Source organism: Eleutherodactylus coqui, chromosome 13 (assembly GCF_035609145.1).
Source record: "Eleutherodactylus coqui strain aEleCoq1 chromosome 13, aEleCoq1.hap1, whole genome shotgun sequence".
Classification (NCBI taxonomy): Eukaryota; Metazoa; Chordata; class Amphibia; order Anura; family Eleutherodactylidae; genus Eleutherodactylus; species Eleutherodactylus coqui.
Genome location: NC_089849.1, coordinates 62084237 through 62102909, shown reverse-complemented (window position 1 = coordinate 62102909; position 18673 = coordinate 62084237). Strand labels below are relative to the sequence as shown.

General features: G+C 42.2%; 1 protein-coding gene across 2 annotated transcripts in view; it reads right to left on the bottom strand.

Moving 5' to 3' along the window:
• Positions 1-18673, bottom strand: part of ETV4 (ETS variant transcription factor 4) — a 53214-nt gene that overhangs the window by 2275 nt on the left and 32266 nt on the right. For both annotated transcript variants that reach the window (XM_066586507.1, XM_066586508.1), the window contains exons 6-11: positions 11803-11926; positions 11533-11691; positions 10756-11009; positions 2570-2626; positions 1486-1554; positions 830-1002 (exon numbers count right to left, since the gene is read on the bottom strand). In XM_066586507.1, coding sequence (XP_066442604.1) covers positions 830-1002; positions 1486-1554; positions 2570-2626; positions 10756-11009; positions 11533-11691; positions 11803-11926 — 836 coding nt within the window. The remainder of the gene's footprint in view (positions 1-829; positions 1003-1485; positions 1555-2569; positions 2627-10755; positions 11010-11532; positions 11692-11802; positions 11927-18673) is intronic.

Genomic DNA, 18673 nt, shown 5'->3' with positions numbered 1-18673 from the left:
CCTTTACGGATACCACTTAGGTTCACCCAGCTGTGACATTCAGAAGAGAACTAATCTAGTTGCATGGACAAGCTTAAGGGTGGAGATCAAAAAACACTGTCTTAAAGAAAGCATTTAGTTAAAGGTTGAGGACGATTTGACTTCTCAACGTTATCACAACTTATAGAAGCAAAAAAACGATGGTAACCTGGTCGGGAATATTTGCGTCTACCATGATGGTCCTCATTTTTACTTGTAAATGCACATTACCCAAAATGCAGGGTGATCGAAAAAAGAATGTTGCAAAAGTTAGGCGGATTTCTTCATACATTGACTTGACATTCAACAGCCAGAATGACGTGAAAAGACAGAAGAACTCTTCAAGTTTGTATTGCACCTTACAGATGTGGCTGTAGTTGGTGACACGGCAGATATCAAGTCACTAGTCCAGTTCTGCCCAGATGCTTCCAAGCATATCCTCTTATCAATTCCACTGTAATGGAGATGGGTTGTTTTAGGTTGTCTAGTGTCACTAACAGCACCCGCAGCTAACATCTGTGAGGTGCAATAAAAACTTGAAGAGTTCTATCTTTTCATCTCATTCTGACTGTTGTATGTCAATTTATGTATGAAGAAATCAGCTTTACTTCTGCACCATTCTTTTTAAAAGGACTAGATTAGCAAAAAAATATATTAAAACCAGATAGAGAAGCATATTACATTTTTAATTTTCTGTTTGTAGAATTTTTTATTCTGTGATATATACATGAAAAATTCTGTGATCTATACATAATTATGGGGGCTGAACTACATTTAACAAAATAACAGAATGGAAAGCCTGTAATCTTACCTCTTCTGGTTCTATCAGCTTGAACTCCATGCCTCTACCTGTCCAGGCAATGAAGTGGGAATTGGAGGGATCATCCAGCAGAGCCACAAGGAACTGCCATAGCTGTAAGGATCCACGTCTTTGGTATGGAGGTCCATCTCTATAAGTTCCAACTTCCTGTTTGATATCACCAGCTGTAAGCCCAACAAAGATCAGGTAACACACATCATCAACATTGGAGAAACAATATTACATAGTCGCGCAAAAACATCCACAGTTTTTATTTTTTTTTTTTACAATTTTGCAAATTTCCTTTTGACTCAAATTACATGTCCTCTTTCCTAAGATGCACTCCCTTAACACAGGTTTAATAAATCCTCCAAGAAAATAAGAACATTACAGAACTTTCATGGGTCCCACTATCGTTGGCCTGTTGACCACATATGATGGAGACATGGAGAGCAACTCTGTCTACCACATTGTTTACAGACATTTGGTCATCTGGCACGGAGAACAAATAAGCAGACTAGGCAAGATTGGCAACCAATGGACCATTTGTAAGTAAATCATGGGGAAGGGGCTTGAATTTACTTTCCTTTTAATCACATCTACCAAAGAGAGAACTACATGTGATATGTAAACATTTATACAACCCAAATATCAAGGGACATACCAACCTTCAAATTTTTCTGGCACAACACAAGCATCATCAGAGTAACTTCTCATGGACTTTTCATAGCCATAACCTACAGAGAAAAAGTTTAAGGTGTTATAGGCCGATAATAAACAATTAAAAGGGTTGAAGGACTTTTACGATTGATGACTTATCCTAAGAATAGGTCATTAATAGTTGATTAGCGGGAGTCTACCCTTCGGGATCCCTACCGATCAGCTGATTGCCGCCACTGCTGGAATCAGATAGCGCGGTCCGTACTGCAGCAGTCCAGTTTGGTGTGGCAGGCATAGCTCCCATTGAATTCCATTGGAGCACTGCCAGTACTATCAAACCGGGCTGCGGCAATACCAACAGCGTTATGTGCTTCCAGCTCTACCCACATTGACAATGGTGCTGGGAGTCAGCTGATCAGCGGGAAACTTGAGCGGCGCACACCTGCCAATCAACTACTGATAACCTTGCTCGAGGAGAATTCATCAATAGTAAAAGTTCAGACAACTCCTTTAAATTCTATCAAGTCAGACATTTATTTTCTGGTGATGGGACAGCAAAAGTATAGCTTAAGTAGTAAAGAAGAGGGAAAAAGAGGTTATATGAGAGGTTATAATATAAGATTTAAGCTTATCCCCTTATCCATAGAATAGAGATTAAATGTCTGATCTGTGGGAGTCCAAATGCTTGGAGCCACAAATGCACAAATGGAGGAACTGCTAAGCATGCATTCCATTGATGTTTCTGGGATTCTTGGCTTTGTCATGATTGGGAGGTAGACGGGGTGTCCACCTACAGATCTGGCATTTCTCCCCTATCCCTAACCATTTAAGTGGACAACCACCACTCCTATCCTAGTTATGATCTTCATAACATTAAGTTCCAAAGAAGCTCAACTAGCTTATTTCATGGAACTTGGTACATAAAGTGTCTTGATTTTAATGGGTTAAGACCCTGAACTGTCAGTAATAACAATTATGTGATTGGACATCTCTACTCTACAGGCAGAACATATATTTTATAACTGCGGCATCCCTACTTTCCAAAAAAGCCCAACTATATAAAAACACACAAAAATAGTATGTCATAATTACCATCCAAGTTTGGGTAGCCTTCCACGTTCCTGTACACGGACTGACATCCAGGCACATCTGTCAAGAAGAAATGGGAAAAAAATAAAGTTGATCAAAAAGGAAAAAAAAAAGTAAGATGTAACCTACAAATGTTCTTACGTTGGATGAAAATTCTGGTGCGAAATAATACACATAGCAAACAAGTTAATTAGCCAGATGTGCTGTCAGTTTACATTAGACCAAATCAATGGAGAAATGTATTATAAACACATCTGAAATTCCTAATGGCGCTTCCGTTTCTGATACCTTCCGAGTTTATATTATCCCAGACCCCAGATGTTTGGACGTTTTACATACAATAAATAAAAGCAAATAAAATAATACAGCGGTTCCTCACCTAAGCCGAAAATATTAAATAAAGTTACATCACTGTACAAGAGCTTTGTGCCAGAGTCTTCTACATATGGACGCCTGATGGTAGTGGTCAAAAATCGTAATGCAAAAGGGAGTGCTCCACACCAAGAATTAGCCATAAGCTAGCCATATTCCATTAGATAGGTTGAACCAAGCATGCGTGTTTACTTTGGGGTCAGGAGAGGAAGCGGTTGTTCTACAGTTATGGTCTGAACAGTTTTGAAGGTGCTTTTCAAGGCTGCAATCAATTTTTAAAAATGGCCAATTCATCACTATATATCCTGCAATTTTTGCTGGCTGGCTCCTTTCGGAGTCTATCACCATCCTGAAGCTCCCACAAAGATTAACAAACTTGACCTCCAGTTTTGGCACTTCTAAGTGGAGCATGTGCAGTTGAAAGTTCAGATGATGGGACTGCACATGCTCTGTAGAGATGGCAGTTTCCGGTCTTGTCTTCCAGTCTATCTAATGAAGATTCAAGCAGGAAGCGAGAAGCCAAGACAGGACTGAAAGATCATGGCAACAGACAAGACGTTGGTGGAAGAGCCGGACAATACACGAGAGACGGATTACATGAGGGTTAGTCTAGGAAGCAGGTCAGTGCAGAGCAGGTACTATAAGTTTATTGAAAAAAGGACTAATCTACCTTGCTTTGTTGCATTTTGTGTAGTTAAGCGCTGCGGAATAAGTTGGCGCTATACAAATAAAAATTATTATAGTTAAACCGGCCCAGAAAAAACCCTTTAAGATGACCCTATGACAATGGTTGAACAAACAATCTCTCTCTCCTTACTCCCCCATAAACATGCAAACTATAGCCATATAAGCGTCTCTTTCAGTGGGAAGAGGGGAAATAATCCACTGCAAGACCCCTCTGAAAGCGGCTTTTCTCCCATGGGAACAAAGAATTGGGCATCTTCAAATCCAATGCAGTTGATCCCTCTAACATCTGCTGTGTCGGGAAAGAGTCGTGGCCCTCATATTTTTTAGATCACCGGTAGCGTGGTCGGGTTTTGTGTAACTATGGGAACCTTTTGACATTCATTTGTTACCAGCAGTTCTTACTGCTCTTTGTAGACATCTACCAACAATCAGTTCACGTGTTGTAGATATCTATAGAAAAATTCCACCAGACTCCATGCAACATGGACATCTTCAAGAAGGGGAAAAAGCTACACTGGAATTCTCTGCAGAGAGAAGTAGACCTCGAGATATTAGTTAGCTAATCACTAGAGATGAGCGAACTTACTCGTTTAGGGCGATTTCGCAATAGAGCACCGCTTTTTTTCGAGTAACTGACTACTCGGGCAAAAAGATTCGGGGGCGCCGGGGGTTGCAGTGGGGAGTGGGGGGGGGAGCACCCCCCTGTTCCCCACTGCTACCCCCTGCTTCACCACGTCACCCCCCCAAATCTTTTCGCCCGAGTAGTCAGTTACTCGAAAAAAAAAAGCGATGCTCGATTGCGAAATCGCCCAAAAAGAGTAAGTTCGCTCATCTCTACTAATCCACCCATCAACTATTTGCACCACTTGGGAAACGCCACCATTCCAAAGTACACTGAGCAATCAATACATTAGCAATACCTATTCAACAACAAGTAGGTCCACTTTTTTAGACAATAGTGAACAGATTCCACTAGGTGACCAACATTGCCCCATGCTCACTGCAGAAGCTCCGTGAGTTGTTGCATTTTCAGATAAGTGGGAGCAGATCTCACACCCTTTTCCAGCATATCCCAACCATGTTCAATGGGGTTACAATCTGTGGGGGGGCCGAGGCAGTATGTATAAAGAATCATTGTCGGGTTCCTACAACCACTCCCTAAAGATCTGAGCTCGAGAGATATACTGTCGAAAGATAGCAGTGTGATTGATGAAGGCTTCTTGACGATATGGGTGCAAACATTCAACTTATCTGTAGTGTTCAACATTCAAGGATCGTGGTATAAATGACCAATGGTCCTAGGCCAGTAAAATGCTCCTCAGACCGTAACACAGCCATCACAGGCTTGCTGAATGCCAATGGTGCACCCATGGGATACAGTTTCATGCTGTTGACACCAGATGTGGACCCAATTATACGTATGGTTTAGCAGGAAACAGGACTCATCACTCCTGAGGACCATCTGCCATGTGTCCAAGGGCCATTGACACCCATCCTGGGCTCATGCGAGGCGTTGTTGATGATGACCTGAGGTCATCAGAAGCACCATTGTTAGTCTTCAGCTACTGAACCCCAGTTGAGGTATAATGCATGGTCATTGTGGAGATTTGACTAACTTCTTCCCCCACTATTGTACTGCTGGGTCAGTTGGTCCACTGTGGCACATTGTTGCCGAGATACCAGACGTGCCACATGACCCTCGCATCTAGGATCATTCACACATGGCCCATCACTGTGTGATCTTCTGTTGGATGTCTGTCCTTGGTCTATCCAGTCATGGTACACTCTTAATACTGGGCTTCACGAACAACCAACAAATGTGACCATTTTACTTATACTGGCACCACACCTCTGGATACCAACAATCTGCCCGCGGTCCGAGCTTATTCGCATCTATGTTGGAGGCTTCATTCAGACCCGCCATTGCAAATCTCCATTAAAAATCCAGTATGATAAGATAGAAGTGCAGCATGCTGCACTATGTTGTCCGGGAAAGTGCTATACAGCATGACTGTAGCTGGATGGAACCCATTAAAGTCAGTGAGGGCTACCATTTATTTCCGACTCCTGAAATGGAAATCCTAACAGTGATGTGAACGAGTCCTTAGATTTCAGTTGCCCATTGTAACTTGGCACAATCATCCAATATTTGGTTGCCACGAAACACAAAATGTTTGTAGGTACAAGATGCATTTCAATTCCAACTGCAGCCTGAAATTGGCCATTATTAGCTTCTTAAAAGCTCCAGATCTTGGTCTGACCACAATCATAATAGATTTGTCAAGCATGACTCAAGTTCTAAAGCTAGAAGTGAAATTATTGATAAAACGTTGCACCGTCTGTAGATTACTCTCCTGGCTTAAGACTTCCAAATGCGAGAGTTTAATAAGTCTTGTATTTTTTTTCTAAATTCCAAGCAGTCTTCTTATTTCTGTGTCTTCCCCTTTAAATGTAGACTGCAGTTTGCTTGTGTCAGTCGAGTATTTGTAACCTCTATAACAGGGATGTTTTTTTTCCCCAGCGCCTTAATAGCCTTGGGCAAAAATACAGTAACAGATAGTGTTACCGCAAGACAGCCCATATTTCTGGTATGATGTCAGCTGCCTATGAAAAAGCAGCCGAGTTTTGTAAGCCGGCACCAGAACAGCCCTACGGGGACTTCTTGTCTTTCTCTCGTCCTCCATTTTGTGAATGAAATTCCTTAGACTCCATTCAGAGAGTGAGGAGCCCATGTATGAGTGTTAGTGACTCGCAGGCAGGTGGGAGGGAGCGAGCTACAATTCAAGGTCGTAATGCAATCCTGTTAGAGGATGCAGAAAATTTGTAGCTTGAAAATGCAAGGTCAGGAGACAGTAAAGAAAGTGCAGCCGCAAAAGGCAAGAACCGACTTGGCTGCAGAGTTATTTTTTCGAACTTTGGCCAAATTTCTCCTAACTCACTCTTGATAAGCGTGTACATATAACCCAAGATGTAAACTCATGGACAGAGCCGTCTACTACTACACAGACATGAGCATGTAGAGTCACTTCCTACAGTAAGGAAAGGTCAGAATGGAAAACTATAGAAGTCCTCCCGCCACATGATGGTTTACCACAAACTTTATCCTCTTCTCCTAACTCTACTTGTACTATACAATCGTTTTGCTCTTCTGTAATGAAAGTTCTCTCACATGCGAGGTCTTCATTTTTGCAACCCGACCACAAGCAAGTAGGATAGCACTACAAAGCCGGAGAACAAATTGAAGTCCCGATGAAATAGATTTCAGAATGACAAAGACATTGGATTCTAGTCATAAGAGTCTATAGACTTCAGTAGGGTGCCCGAAGAATCTCACTCAACCCTTCTGGCCAATAACCGTCACTCTTATCTCTACCAGCAAAAGAATGGTTTGTCCTGTTGAGCTAAAGGGTTGTCCGGATGGGAGACAATTTTTTAAAGATGCATCCAAATCTGTTATAACAATAAAAGTAGTGGTACTTATCTGCCCTCTTCGCGGCAATCCAGCCTCATGGTCCTCACAGTCTTTGTTTAGGAATGGCTAGGTGCTGTTCTCCTGGCATTATGGCTTTCAACACTTGAGCGGTGATGCCAGGAGAACCGCACGTGACTCTGACTGGCTGTAGTGGTCTGGTGGTAGCCTTCCTTAAACTAAGATTGGGGAGGACCGCATGGTTGCAATGATGGATCGGCAAGGGAGAGGACAGCCAAGTACTCCTGTTTAATTGCTTAAAAAAATGGTCTTGCACCCAGACAATCCCTTTAAGTTGGTCAAACACATTAGGTGAATGTGAAGGGATTAGTCAACCATAAAGTATATGGTAGTGTCCCGTTTCTCCTCTTAAAGATGAAGAAAAGAAGGGTTGGGCATATTGAAATCCATGTTGTATTTTAACATGCCCGATTGGTTGTAGCCTTGAAAACAAACCTGAGGGGTCTGGATTGGAGACTCTTATTGACTTCTCACCATTGAGAACATCTACACATGCTCAGACAAGTGTACGCATGTATGAAGGGCTTGAGAGGAACAATTGTTGGTTGAATGAGCATTTGTTCGACAGCTATCTAAAGTGTATGGCAACTGTCCTGATTGTGGGGGAGGATGATCTCCACAAGTCTGATCTGATAATTGCCATCTGTGGAGCTAAAAACTATCATTAACAATGGCAAAATCATTCATCAGACCTTTATATTTCAGTCTATGGCAGTAGATTGTGCTTGCCATTGTATTTCCATTTGAACATCTTTGATCCTACATCATAAAGGTCAACGGTCTACCGTACTTGTGAAAGGAGTTGTCCGGGGCTTAGATTTTATTAACACCATGGTGAGAACTTCTGGGGAATCCAAAAAGAAAGCACCAACCAATATACTTGTATAAAAACTTCCACCACATTGACATCACATATAGGCCAGTGGCTCAAGTGTAGTTCGTTATTGGATGAAGTGATGTCCCGTGAGCAAGAGCCATACCATCACCATGGCCAAATTGTAAACATACAGTGTCCATCGGAGGAAGACTATGGCTGAATTGTATGCACCATATATTGGTAAGGGTTTTAGTCAGGTTCAGATCATTTTAATGCAACTGAAATCTTGGAAAACCCTTCCAAACAGATAAGTCATTGTGTGAATGTGAACATATACCGTTATATATTCATACTTTTATGTCACTACATATAAAAAGGTAAATATAATATAAAATATACTTTCCATCTGATACGCACAATGTAGAAATCAGAATTGACACCCAACTGCACAGAGCAAAACCAGATTAGAGACGAAAGCAGGTAAACGTATCACCCTGCAGACAAAACCATTTATTCATTTATACATTATAGCTTTCCAAGAGCCGAGGAAACCGGAGGAAATTAAAACTCCATTTCTAACACAAACCAGGCTTCTGACAGGTCTAGCTGTGTCATTTCACGGCCAGTCATTCTCGGGAGTTTTTATAACACACTTTACTCAATTCATATAGGTGCCTGAAACAAGCCGTTATTTACATTCCAACGTATGTGGCGGCGCGGCGTTGTATGGACCAGACAGACATTAGCTCATTAGTAACGCAGACAGACTGCATGAAGGCAACAGGAATACAAGGACAGGCAAGTATTTAAAGCAGTAAGTGCCTTTACCTCCTCCATCCATACAGTGAACCTTTGGACTTCAACCTTTCAGCTTATAGAATTGTCACCCATCTAAGAAATCTTTAATTTAACCCATTAGGTAGCAAGTTTACACTTTGACATAGCTACTTGCATGAAGTCGAGAGTTGACCCTACAAGTATCTCCATAATTCATTTGACGAATGATTTCAAATCAACTGGGTTGACTAGATCAATGACAAAAATGACCATGGACATTGCAACTCTATGTTGAGAAATAACATTCCTCCATAGATGCATATAAGGTCTGGAAGAAACCACACAAAATAATCCCAGGCCAGGTAATAGGACAATAGATTGCAAGACTTGACTTCAAGACATTGTCCCAAATACAAAACCCCTTCTTAGAGAAGTCGAACCTACATTGATGAGCCTTGGCCAACATTATTCTAAGGGTCGCCATATACAGTAGACATACATCAGTGTAGTCCAGCCGATCATTTAATATACATGTGGGCTTCTTCACTCTTCCCTGACAGCAGATATCAGAGAAGACAATGATTGGACAGTTTGAGTTCAACTTCCCGATTGTTTTAGTCTTGGGGAGATAAGCCGCTGCCTGAGGACTCTGACAGCCTTCTTCCCCACTCTACAATCAAAGCATGTGCACACTTAGCTGAGCCGAGTGTGCTTGAGTATAGGGAGATTGGACAAGATAGCCATCAGCCGAATAAGAATTTGGCCAACAGCCATCTACTGTGTATGACATACGTTTTTTTTTTCTTTTTTAAGATGCAGTTCTTGTGGCAGTTTTAAATGCAGATATTTGAACCAAAGCCAGAAGTGGATTCAAAATATACAGGAAATATAAAGGAAAAACTTATTCTACCTGGGTATCCACTTCTGGCTTGGGCAACTGAAAACAAACAAAAAAAAACAAACAAAAAAGAAAACCCCAGGCAACCAAAAATGCTGCAACTTTTTGCCAAACTCATCAGTGTGTGAAACCATCCTCTGCAATGGAGATGAGCGAGCATACTCGGTAGGGCGATATACTTGAGAGAGCATTGCCTTTTTCGAGTACCTGCTGGCTCGACCGTGAAGATTGGGGGGGGGGGGGGATCTCTCTCACTCACCTCCCAGCTCCCCCTCGCTGCCCCCGACCCCCCGAATCTAATTTCCTGCAGGACACATACATGGTGCCCATTCAAGTGGATTGTAGACAAGGGGATAGTTGCTCCCATCGAGTCCACCACAGAGGAAGTTGGTCTTTGAAGTGGACTCTAGGGCATAGAGGGTTGGGAAAGGTGTCATTCCAATTAAGATGTAGAAGATTTGTCTAAAGCAAAGGTCCTCAACCTTTTGCACTATATGAGCCACATTCAACTTTCAGTGATGGTTGGGAGCACATGCAACTCACAAATTAAGAAAAATGTTTAGGTTAGGGATACACGGAGACTTTGGCTGAGGATCACACTATGGCCCTGCTACAATTGAATGCAGTCATGTTGCAACCTGCCATGACCAGACGATCATAAAATATCCATAACTGATGGATTATGGATGCAACTGTTGGGTTGTAGCAGCTCGTGACTTACAATGCAACCACAATCACTTACATTAGAATGCAATAGGACCATTTTGTGAGCTTCAGCCGCATAACATACGTTATGCCCAAAGTTCCCATGCAGCCCTAGCCTAAATGTGAAGAAAGAAGATACTGTGAAATTGCAAGTGTTTGCTGATAAATATCTCAATGTGACATTTAAAACTAGTAATATGCCATTCGAATTAGCACTGTTTGGTGGTTAGGACATGTTTGGAATAATGTCAATTGTCAGTACATATGGTCAAAACTCAAGATGCTCAACTGTATGCCCAGAAGGCAAGGAGTTGTGAGCCACTAATTGGGGACCAATGGTCTAAAGCATAGGAAAGGTTTGGAAAATTTACTAACAAGACATACTACACACGAGAGTTGTTCTACCAGAACTAATCCTCTTTATGGATGAAAATATGTGTTACCTGAATCATATGCATAGTCTGTTTGCTCCTGCTTTATTATCACATTGGATGGGTATCGTTGAGTCCTGCTTGTTCCAACATGGTTCGCCTGGTCATACATGGGATCATGGTACTCCTGTTTAAAGCTTTGCTGTGGATACTGGAGACATGGCTCAGACATCTGGCGTTGGTAGTTAGCTGGAGACTCCCTAGTCATGTTCTGTGTGGATGGAAAGGAGTGGCACATCTCTGGCATTTGCTGTTGGTACCGGGATCTGAATGTTACAATAGAAGGGTTAGATGAAGTAAGACAATATCAATATTAGATTCAAAGTTCAAAGCCGATACAATAGGCCCTGGTTCTAAAGTAAAGACCAAAATACTAGTAATTTTGTCTTGGGGATTTTGAGGGTCAGGAATGGTATAATTTTCCCTTGGGAAGAGCACCTAGAAGATGTTAGGACACAAATTAGGTCATGCATGCACCTCTGTGCAATCTGAATATGCAAATAACAGAAATGGAACAATGCCTCTACAGAGCTACCTATTGGAAGGCCATATTTCTACAAATCAATGTTAGGCCTTATAACAATGACTGGAAATATAAGCCAAAGCCAGAGTCTTCTCTAGAAGACTTCTGGTTTGGTTGTGTCAGAGGCATGATTTTTTCTTAGTTTAGAAATGGCTAGACATCTCAGAGAACCATAGATTTTGCATAAGGTAGGTATGGGATTCCTCTAGAGAAGACGACTTCTGCTGATGGTGACATTGCTAGCATTTCTGCTTAACTACACGTACCCATGTTCCATGAGATATCCTCCAGACTGGACAGGCTGTGATGAGCCCTGTGGATTGACATATCCTCTGTCGTGTCTGGAAAAGTGAGGAATTGGGGACGCTTGAGCACCCTGATTTGGGGACTTTATGTTGATTTGTCTTGATGTTTGGTCATAGGCACTGTAGACAGAAATAAAAAGTTTTAACTGCAGTTTCAACCCAATCCACAAACTAGTATCCAACTGCGCAACTTTTTAATAAATCACGCGGTAAAGCCTCCGCATTCCTCACCTGGCATAAAGGCACTGTTCCCCATTACGGTATTGAAACGGTTTCTGGCTGCATGAAAGACTGGGGTCTGAACAGGAGCTCGGCTGTTCCTTTTTGATTTTCACCGGAGGGCTGTGAAAAGCAACTGGGAGGAAAACAAACGGTTCTGTAAATGGACTAAAAAGAAACCAGTAAAACTTCTGACTACATAAATTTACAAAAAGATCAGTATTTTTTTCTATAGTATCTAGCATTCAATGGGAAAGAGGTCATTTTCATGTCTTATACACATGGCTTGAGGCAATACAGAACCTTGCATCTTTATACTATGGAGTTGTAGATAGTCCATGTGCAGATATATGATGATCCATATGGCACTGCAGTAAGATACTGCATTGCTTCTATAGAATAGGGTTGATTACATTGTATACCCCATTGGATGTCATATTTCAGAAGATCACAGATGTAGAGTAGGAACTTCTAGAAGCCATAAATCAGGGATTATGGCTTCTATAGAGTCTGCTAAAACGCACTAGCAATGTACGTGAGTAATGTAGTCAACAAATGGTTCTGCGGTTTGGAAAAATATTCAAAAAGGTCCCCAAAAGTAAAAAACAAACCAATCAATTATCACATATAGGAGGCCATGGCGGCCTGTGGACTCCAACCCTAGGAGTCATCTATACTTATTAGATGGAGCTTCTCCAGGTCTGCCATATTTGGCAGGTCTGGCTGATCATCTAATGTGTATGGAGGCCTCTCAACTTCCCTCAACGGCAGATGTCGGGGAAGGGGGTCGGGGGGGGGGGGGGGGGTTAAGGATCAGACAGTTGGATATCAGCTGTATGATCCTTTTGTTCTCCAGGAATCTGACAGCAGCTTTTTTCTCCTCTTTGCATTCAGAGAACATGTATGTTGGCATGCGTTTTGGGGTGCCAGGCAAGATGGCAAATTCAGCTGGCAGCTATCTGATGTCTATGGCCGCCCTTAGTTACTGGAGAGTTAGCAGCCTGTACTACTATTTAATATTAAATGCTTGGCTGATGCTATCTTATGCAGCACCAAGTTTAATCCTGAAAGCAATGAACTGCACTTCCTACTTAGCAATTAACAGCAATTATAAAGACGTTTAAGTAGTCTGGCATGCCTTTAGAAGACCCACCCAACATTTGAAGTACAGGCCTGGAGGACATTTCAAGGTAATTTCAGGTAACATGACATAAACGCTATCGAAGGGTAATAATTAATATTACAGAGGAATGAGATTATTAGATTGTCTTATTTTAGATGTTCTGGTTATTTTTAAAGGTTTACCACATTTTCACTAATTTTACAATAAAGTTATATGGACGTAACGCAGCAACTCTTTTACATTAGTTTCCTTTTTTTTTTTTTTTAGTCTACTAGGTTTGTTTTTTCCTTTTCCAACTCTACCTTCCATGACGTAGTTTAAGTCTTGCCTGGCTACTGACCTCTTGATCCTCTGGATATAAAAACTCATTTAGCTGCGTCATACCTCCTGCGTGCAGAAAACACTTCACATATTAAAAGCTTGAAGTTTTTGTAACATATCCAACTAGGCAGGGGATGCAGAGGTTGCAACCAGAAGGCCTAAAAAAGCCCAAAAGCCAACACTGTTTATTTGCTATACTGTCACATCACTAAGCCTGTGCCGTGACGTCCCTACATTAAAGGAGTAATCACATCCTATAAAGTGATGGCATCTCACTAGGATAGGTCATCAATGCCAGACTGGGGGGGCCTGGGGCCTACCAGTTAAATTTACTCTGGGGACCCACTGATCAGTTGCAGGCAGATATTACCTATCTGCAGCATAAGTGAATGTGGCCGACTAGTTGGTTCCAGTTCCCTGAAAAGCAAGGCAGCTACATAGGGAACATTTAGAAGGGGCTGCAGTGTTGACTCAAAGCTAATGCCCACGGTCGGATTTCCGCGGCGATACACCGCAGCTATGAGGTTCTATTAAACCTAATAGCTCAATGTTCACACTGCGGAATTCCGCAGCGTGAAATAAACTGTGGTATGTCCTATTTGCTGTGGTAATATGCACGACCATCACGGCCATGGGCATGAGCCCTAAGGGTTGATTCTCAGCATAAAGTAGGGAACCCCACCAATCCTAAGGTGATGCATATCTTAGTGATGTGCCATCACTTTATAGGGCAAGAACCACCCTTTAAATGGTGTTTTCCAGGATTTCAATACTTTCATAGTGTGTAAGCCTGAAAAAAAGACTGCGTCCATACAGTTTAGCCTCTTACACTCAATGACGTAGAAGCCAATTTTCTTCATTTTAGGGGGAAATTTTTTTTTTCCGACTCCAATCTGGCAATCGGGATAATCCCCGGATCACCGACCCTTCTGAACTAATCAGTGACCTGAACATATAATATTGTATCGCTCAAGAAATACGTCCAGGCCCTCTTGTACTCTTATCAAGTTCACCATCAGCACATCTTCAGGCTGAGAGTTCCACAGTCTCACTACTCTTACAGTAAAGAACCCCCTTCTATGTCGGTGTAGAAACCTTCCTTCCTCTAGGCATAAAGAGTGTCCCCTTGTTACAGTCACAGTCCTGGGTATAAACAGATGATGGGAGAGATCCCTGTATTGCCCCCTGATATATTTATACATGGTTATTAGGTCGCCCCTCAGCCCCATTTAAGGTAAAAAATTCCTTCCTGAGCCCAATTTGGCAATCAGAATAATCCCCGGATCAACAACCCACTCTATACACCTCTACCTGACTGAAGGAGACCACAGTCATCTCTAGAGACCGTGAGTGGAGCGCTAGTCTTGCATGCTACGCTCCATTCACCATGGGGAGTCTGTTCTCGTGATCCCTGGGGCTCCCATGTTTTTGGTGGGATGGCTTCTAAATACAGCTATTCATTTTTTAGCCTTACTAATATATACATCAATGGGCGTAACTATACAGGATGCAGTTGCACCTGGGTCTAGGACCATTAGTGGGCCCATAAGGCCTCTCTTCTCCATATAGGGAGCCCAGTACTATGAATAAAGCATTATAGTTGGGGGCCCTGCTACAGGTTTTGCATTGGGGCCCAGGAGCTTAAAGTTACACCTCTGCATCAATACAATATATGATTCAATAACACAAGTATAATAATGAGCAGGACAAGGAAACCTATTTGTTCAGCAATAAAACACAATCCACTTTAGATAAATGTAAAAATGAGAGTCTTTGCATCATTTTCCTGTGGGAGGCTGTGACAGCGGAGGCGCTCAGTGATGCATATGCAACATAATTAGACAGCAGGCAATGACGTATTTATTGGTCCTTCTCTCACTACTCACAGAAATTGCTTGTTTGCAGATTCCCAGTGTAGCCATGTGACAAACATCAGGGGATGGTGTAATCCAGTTGCAAGGCTCTCACTGGGGATGCTGCTTCCTTCAGGGCAGACTGCGTTAAGATTATTGCTGCCTGTAAACAGTATTGTACGGAGCTCCGTCAAAGGGAAAATTGTACTGTTTTATGGAATATAGTCCAGACTACCAATGGCTCTTAATTCCTTCCTAATGGTCATTTTCCAGGTCAAAGACTTCAAAGGGTTGTCCAATTGTAAATGATTAATAGCCTATACTCAGAATAGGCCATCAGTAGTAGATTGGCGGTGGTTTCATCTCCCAGGACCCCCACGATCAACTGTTTGCTGGTTTGATGCACTGAGATGATTTCTGCAGAAAATAGACAGCTCTGTTCCAAATGCAGTGGCCAGGCTTGGTATCGCAGGCCAAGTTGTAATTCAAAAGGAACTTGGCCTGCAATACCAAGCCTGACCACTGCAGTGGGAATGGGGCTGTCTGCTTCCTGCAGAAAATCAGCTCAGAGCATAAACTTAAGAGAATAGCTGATCAGCAGGGGTCTTAGTTGACAGAACCCCACTAGACTACTACTGATGGCCTATCCTGAGGATAGACCATTACTAGTTTACAACTGGACAAAGGTGTGTTTGGAAGAAAGCAGCCTGGTTTCTCTAACCCTGGACAACCCCTTTAAGTACCGATCAAGTCCATCTGAAAGTATTTAAAAGTGGTTTTCCAGAGTGAAAAAAATAACATGGGCAGGGAAAGGTTAAGGCTGGGTTCTCACAGGACGTATTCCCGGCGGAAATCGCGCGGTTTGGCAGCATCAAACTGCCTCATCTCCTGGAATTGGAGCATTGGGGACTGCGACTTCTATGCTGGACCAGGGGACCATAATGCTTAACTTTCCTATTTTCCACTATTTGCTGCCCATAGAATTTTTTTCTCACTCCCGAAAAACCCCAATAAGCCCACATGACCTCATCAGAGAAGGTGCAGTATCACAAACACACTAATGAAAAACCATAAACGGTCTTTCTTGGGTCGATGACCTGGGGTCTAAAGCCTGGCAACCCCTGGGGACACCATAAATAAATCCCAAAAAGTGTTCTCTCTTTCTTCACCCATAACCATATTAAACAGCAAGTTCATAGTCATGCCATTGACCCACCAAGACTATTTTAGGTTGAGGTCTACTTGAAATATTGTTTTGTAAATAGTCCCGGATTGATAAGAATTAGTGCCTATTGGGTGAGCTTGATTTGGATGGAGAATTGAGGTTTCAGAAGTGATTTCACAAGTAGACCATAATCCTCAACGGTGAGGTCTAAGGACGTGTTGCCCGGAGACATAGAACTGTACTTCGAGTCTCCTGAGAGGCCAGGAGCCCAGTTGTATTCTACGATACATTGTACCATACTAGTATAAATTATAAGAGCTGGGTGTTGTGTAGACAATGGTTCACAAGAGACGTGGGCGGCTGGGTGGGACATTCTGTAGTCCAAAAAGCCAGCAGTTGCTTGAGGCAATAGTTCAGAAGTGTCCCTCCTAAAATTCTGAAAATATTCGGACTTTCCCCAGTACATCATTGTAAACTATATGGAGCTCAGAAACCTTCTGCCTCCTCCACACAACAAAACTAAAGGCACCATATTGTAAAGGAAGTATTTAAGAGCCGTCCCCTCTATTGCCGTGTTAATATTTTATAAGGAGAATTAACTAAGTAACAAATGCAGATAAAGTAGTCCGGCAGATGGGTTCGCCATTTTCTCTTATCTGTAGTAAGTGCAGAGTAATCGCTGCATAGCGGGGAGCGAACACGGATGACGAGGTCATTAGGGTAGTCAGTCCTCAGCAGGGGCTTTAGCAAATCTGTAGGGGGTGTCATTATCCCAATTACTCCATACCGGCCTGCGTTGCTGAGGTATAGGATAAAAAGAACACCGGGAAAAGTATGCATTGCGTACTGCTGCGCCGAAGTTACATGCGCAAAAAAACTGCCAATGTCAAGAACCCTAAGTAAGAATGGTAGGGGAATGTATCTCAAGGGCCACAGATCCCATTTTGGCTGATGTCACTTTTATTTTTGTCACATTTTTGTCCTTTTCCAGCACATAACGCTTTATGTTCGTTGTAAGTCAGTAGCGGTTTGTGTGGTTTTTTTTAGCTTTGGTGTTTTTTCAGGTTCATGGCACTTCAAAACCGCAGCAGGCTTTAGGTGTAGGACATAGGGGGGGGGGGAAAAAAAAAAAAAGAAAAAAAAACGTCTGCACACAAACCGTGGATCCGCAGCAAATTTTGTTCGTAACAAGCTATGGAGGGAAGAAGAAAAAATAAAAAATAAAATTGCTTCTTCCTGCACACTCGAGGAAACCAACTGCGATTTCTGCGAGCGGAAGAAAAATCGCAGCATATTCTATTTTAGTGCGGATTCCGCACTGAGGCTTTTATTGAAGTCAATGGAAGCCGTCTGACTTGCGGACCATCCGCAGATGACATTGTGCATTGGTCGCGGGTACCCGCATCATCGTCCAGCGATGGCACGGGTAAAGCAACCTTTTTTTAAAATCTGTACTGCACATGTCCGACGGCACAAATGAAAAATGAATGTATTTTGTTTTAATGTGGTTTTTTTTTTTAGGGTGCAAAAAAAGCCACAAAAAGAGGATGGGACCAACTTCTCTCCATTTCCCTCTCTGGAAGATGTCTCTATTCTTGCTTAGTTCATTTAAAAAAAATGTCATCTATATTCTAGAATAGTAAAAAGAAGTATAATTTAATATATGACAAAATGTATATTAAAGCTAAAAAAGGTGCTTAATATATTATCGTTTAATATATGGCATTTTTATATTAAGTCATTCGGATATTTTCTGAATTTTTTTTTTGTGGTACCCAGTATAGTAGTTTACTGCACTGTAACTTACCGCATCATATGCTATACCATTGTTTTTGTGATTTTATAGTAATACTAAAAGGGAAACTGTCAGCTCAAACTTGCTGTCCAAATTGCAGGCATCATGTTATGGAGCCGGAGGAGCCGAGCAGAATGATAGTTTATGGGGAAAGATTCAGTAGAACTTGTATTTTATTCATTTATATCTCTGCACATTCTGAGCTGAAGAGTCCAATGGGCGGAGCTATCAGTGACTGACAGATGCACTTATAAGCAGATAACTGTCAATCACCAATAGGACCGCCCACTGTGAACTTTAAACCCCAAATTGCAGCAGATGCACTATTGAATGCAATGAAAATCTGCGCCATACTAAATACAGCCCATGCAGAAGCCACATGTAGTTTCTTGGTGCAAGCACCGAGTCGTGTCAGACTCCAAGGGTGATGTCACATCGTTTTTGCGGGGTGGTTTGCCATTGCCTCCCCCAGTCATCTTTTACACCCCAGCTAGCTGGGTACTCCTTTTGCATCGGAGGAATAGAAGGCTGAGTCAACCTTAAGCTATCTACCTGAACCTGCAACCTTCAAGTCAGAGCTCAGGACTGCACTTCTGCTGCCCTAACACTCTGTGCCACACAAGGCT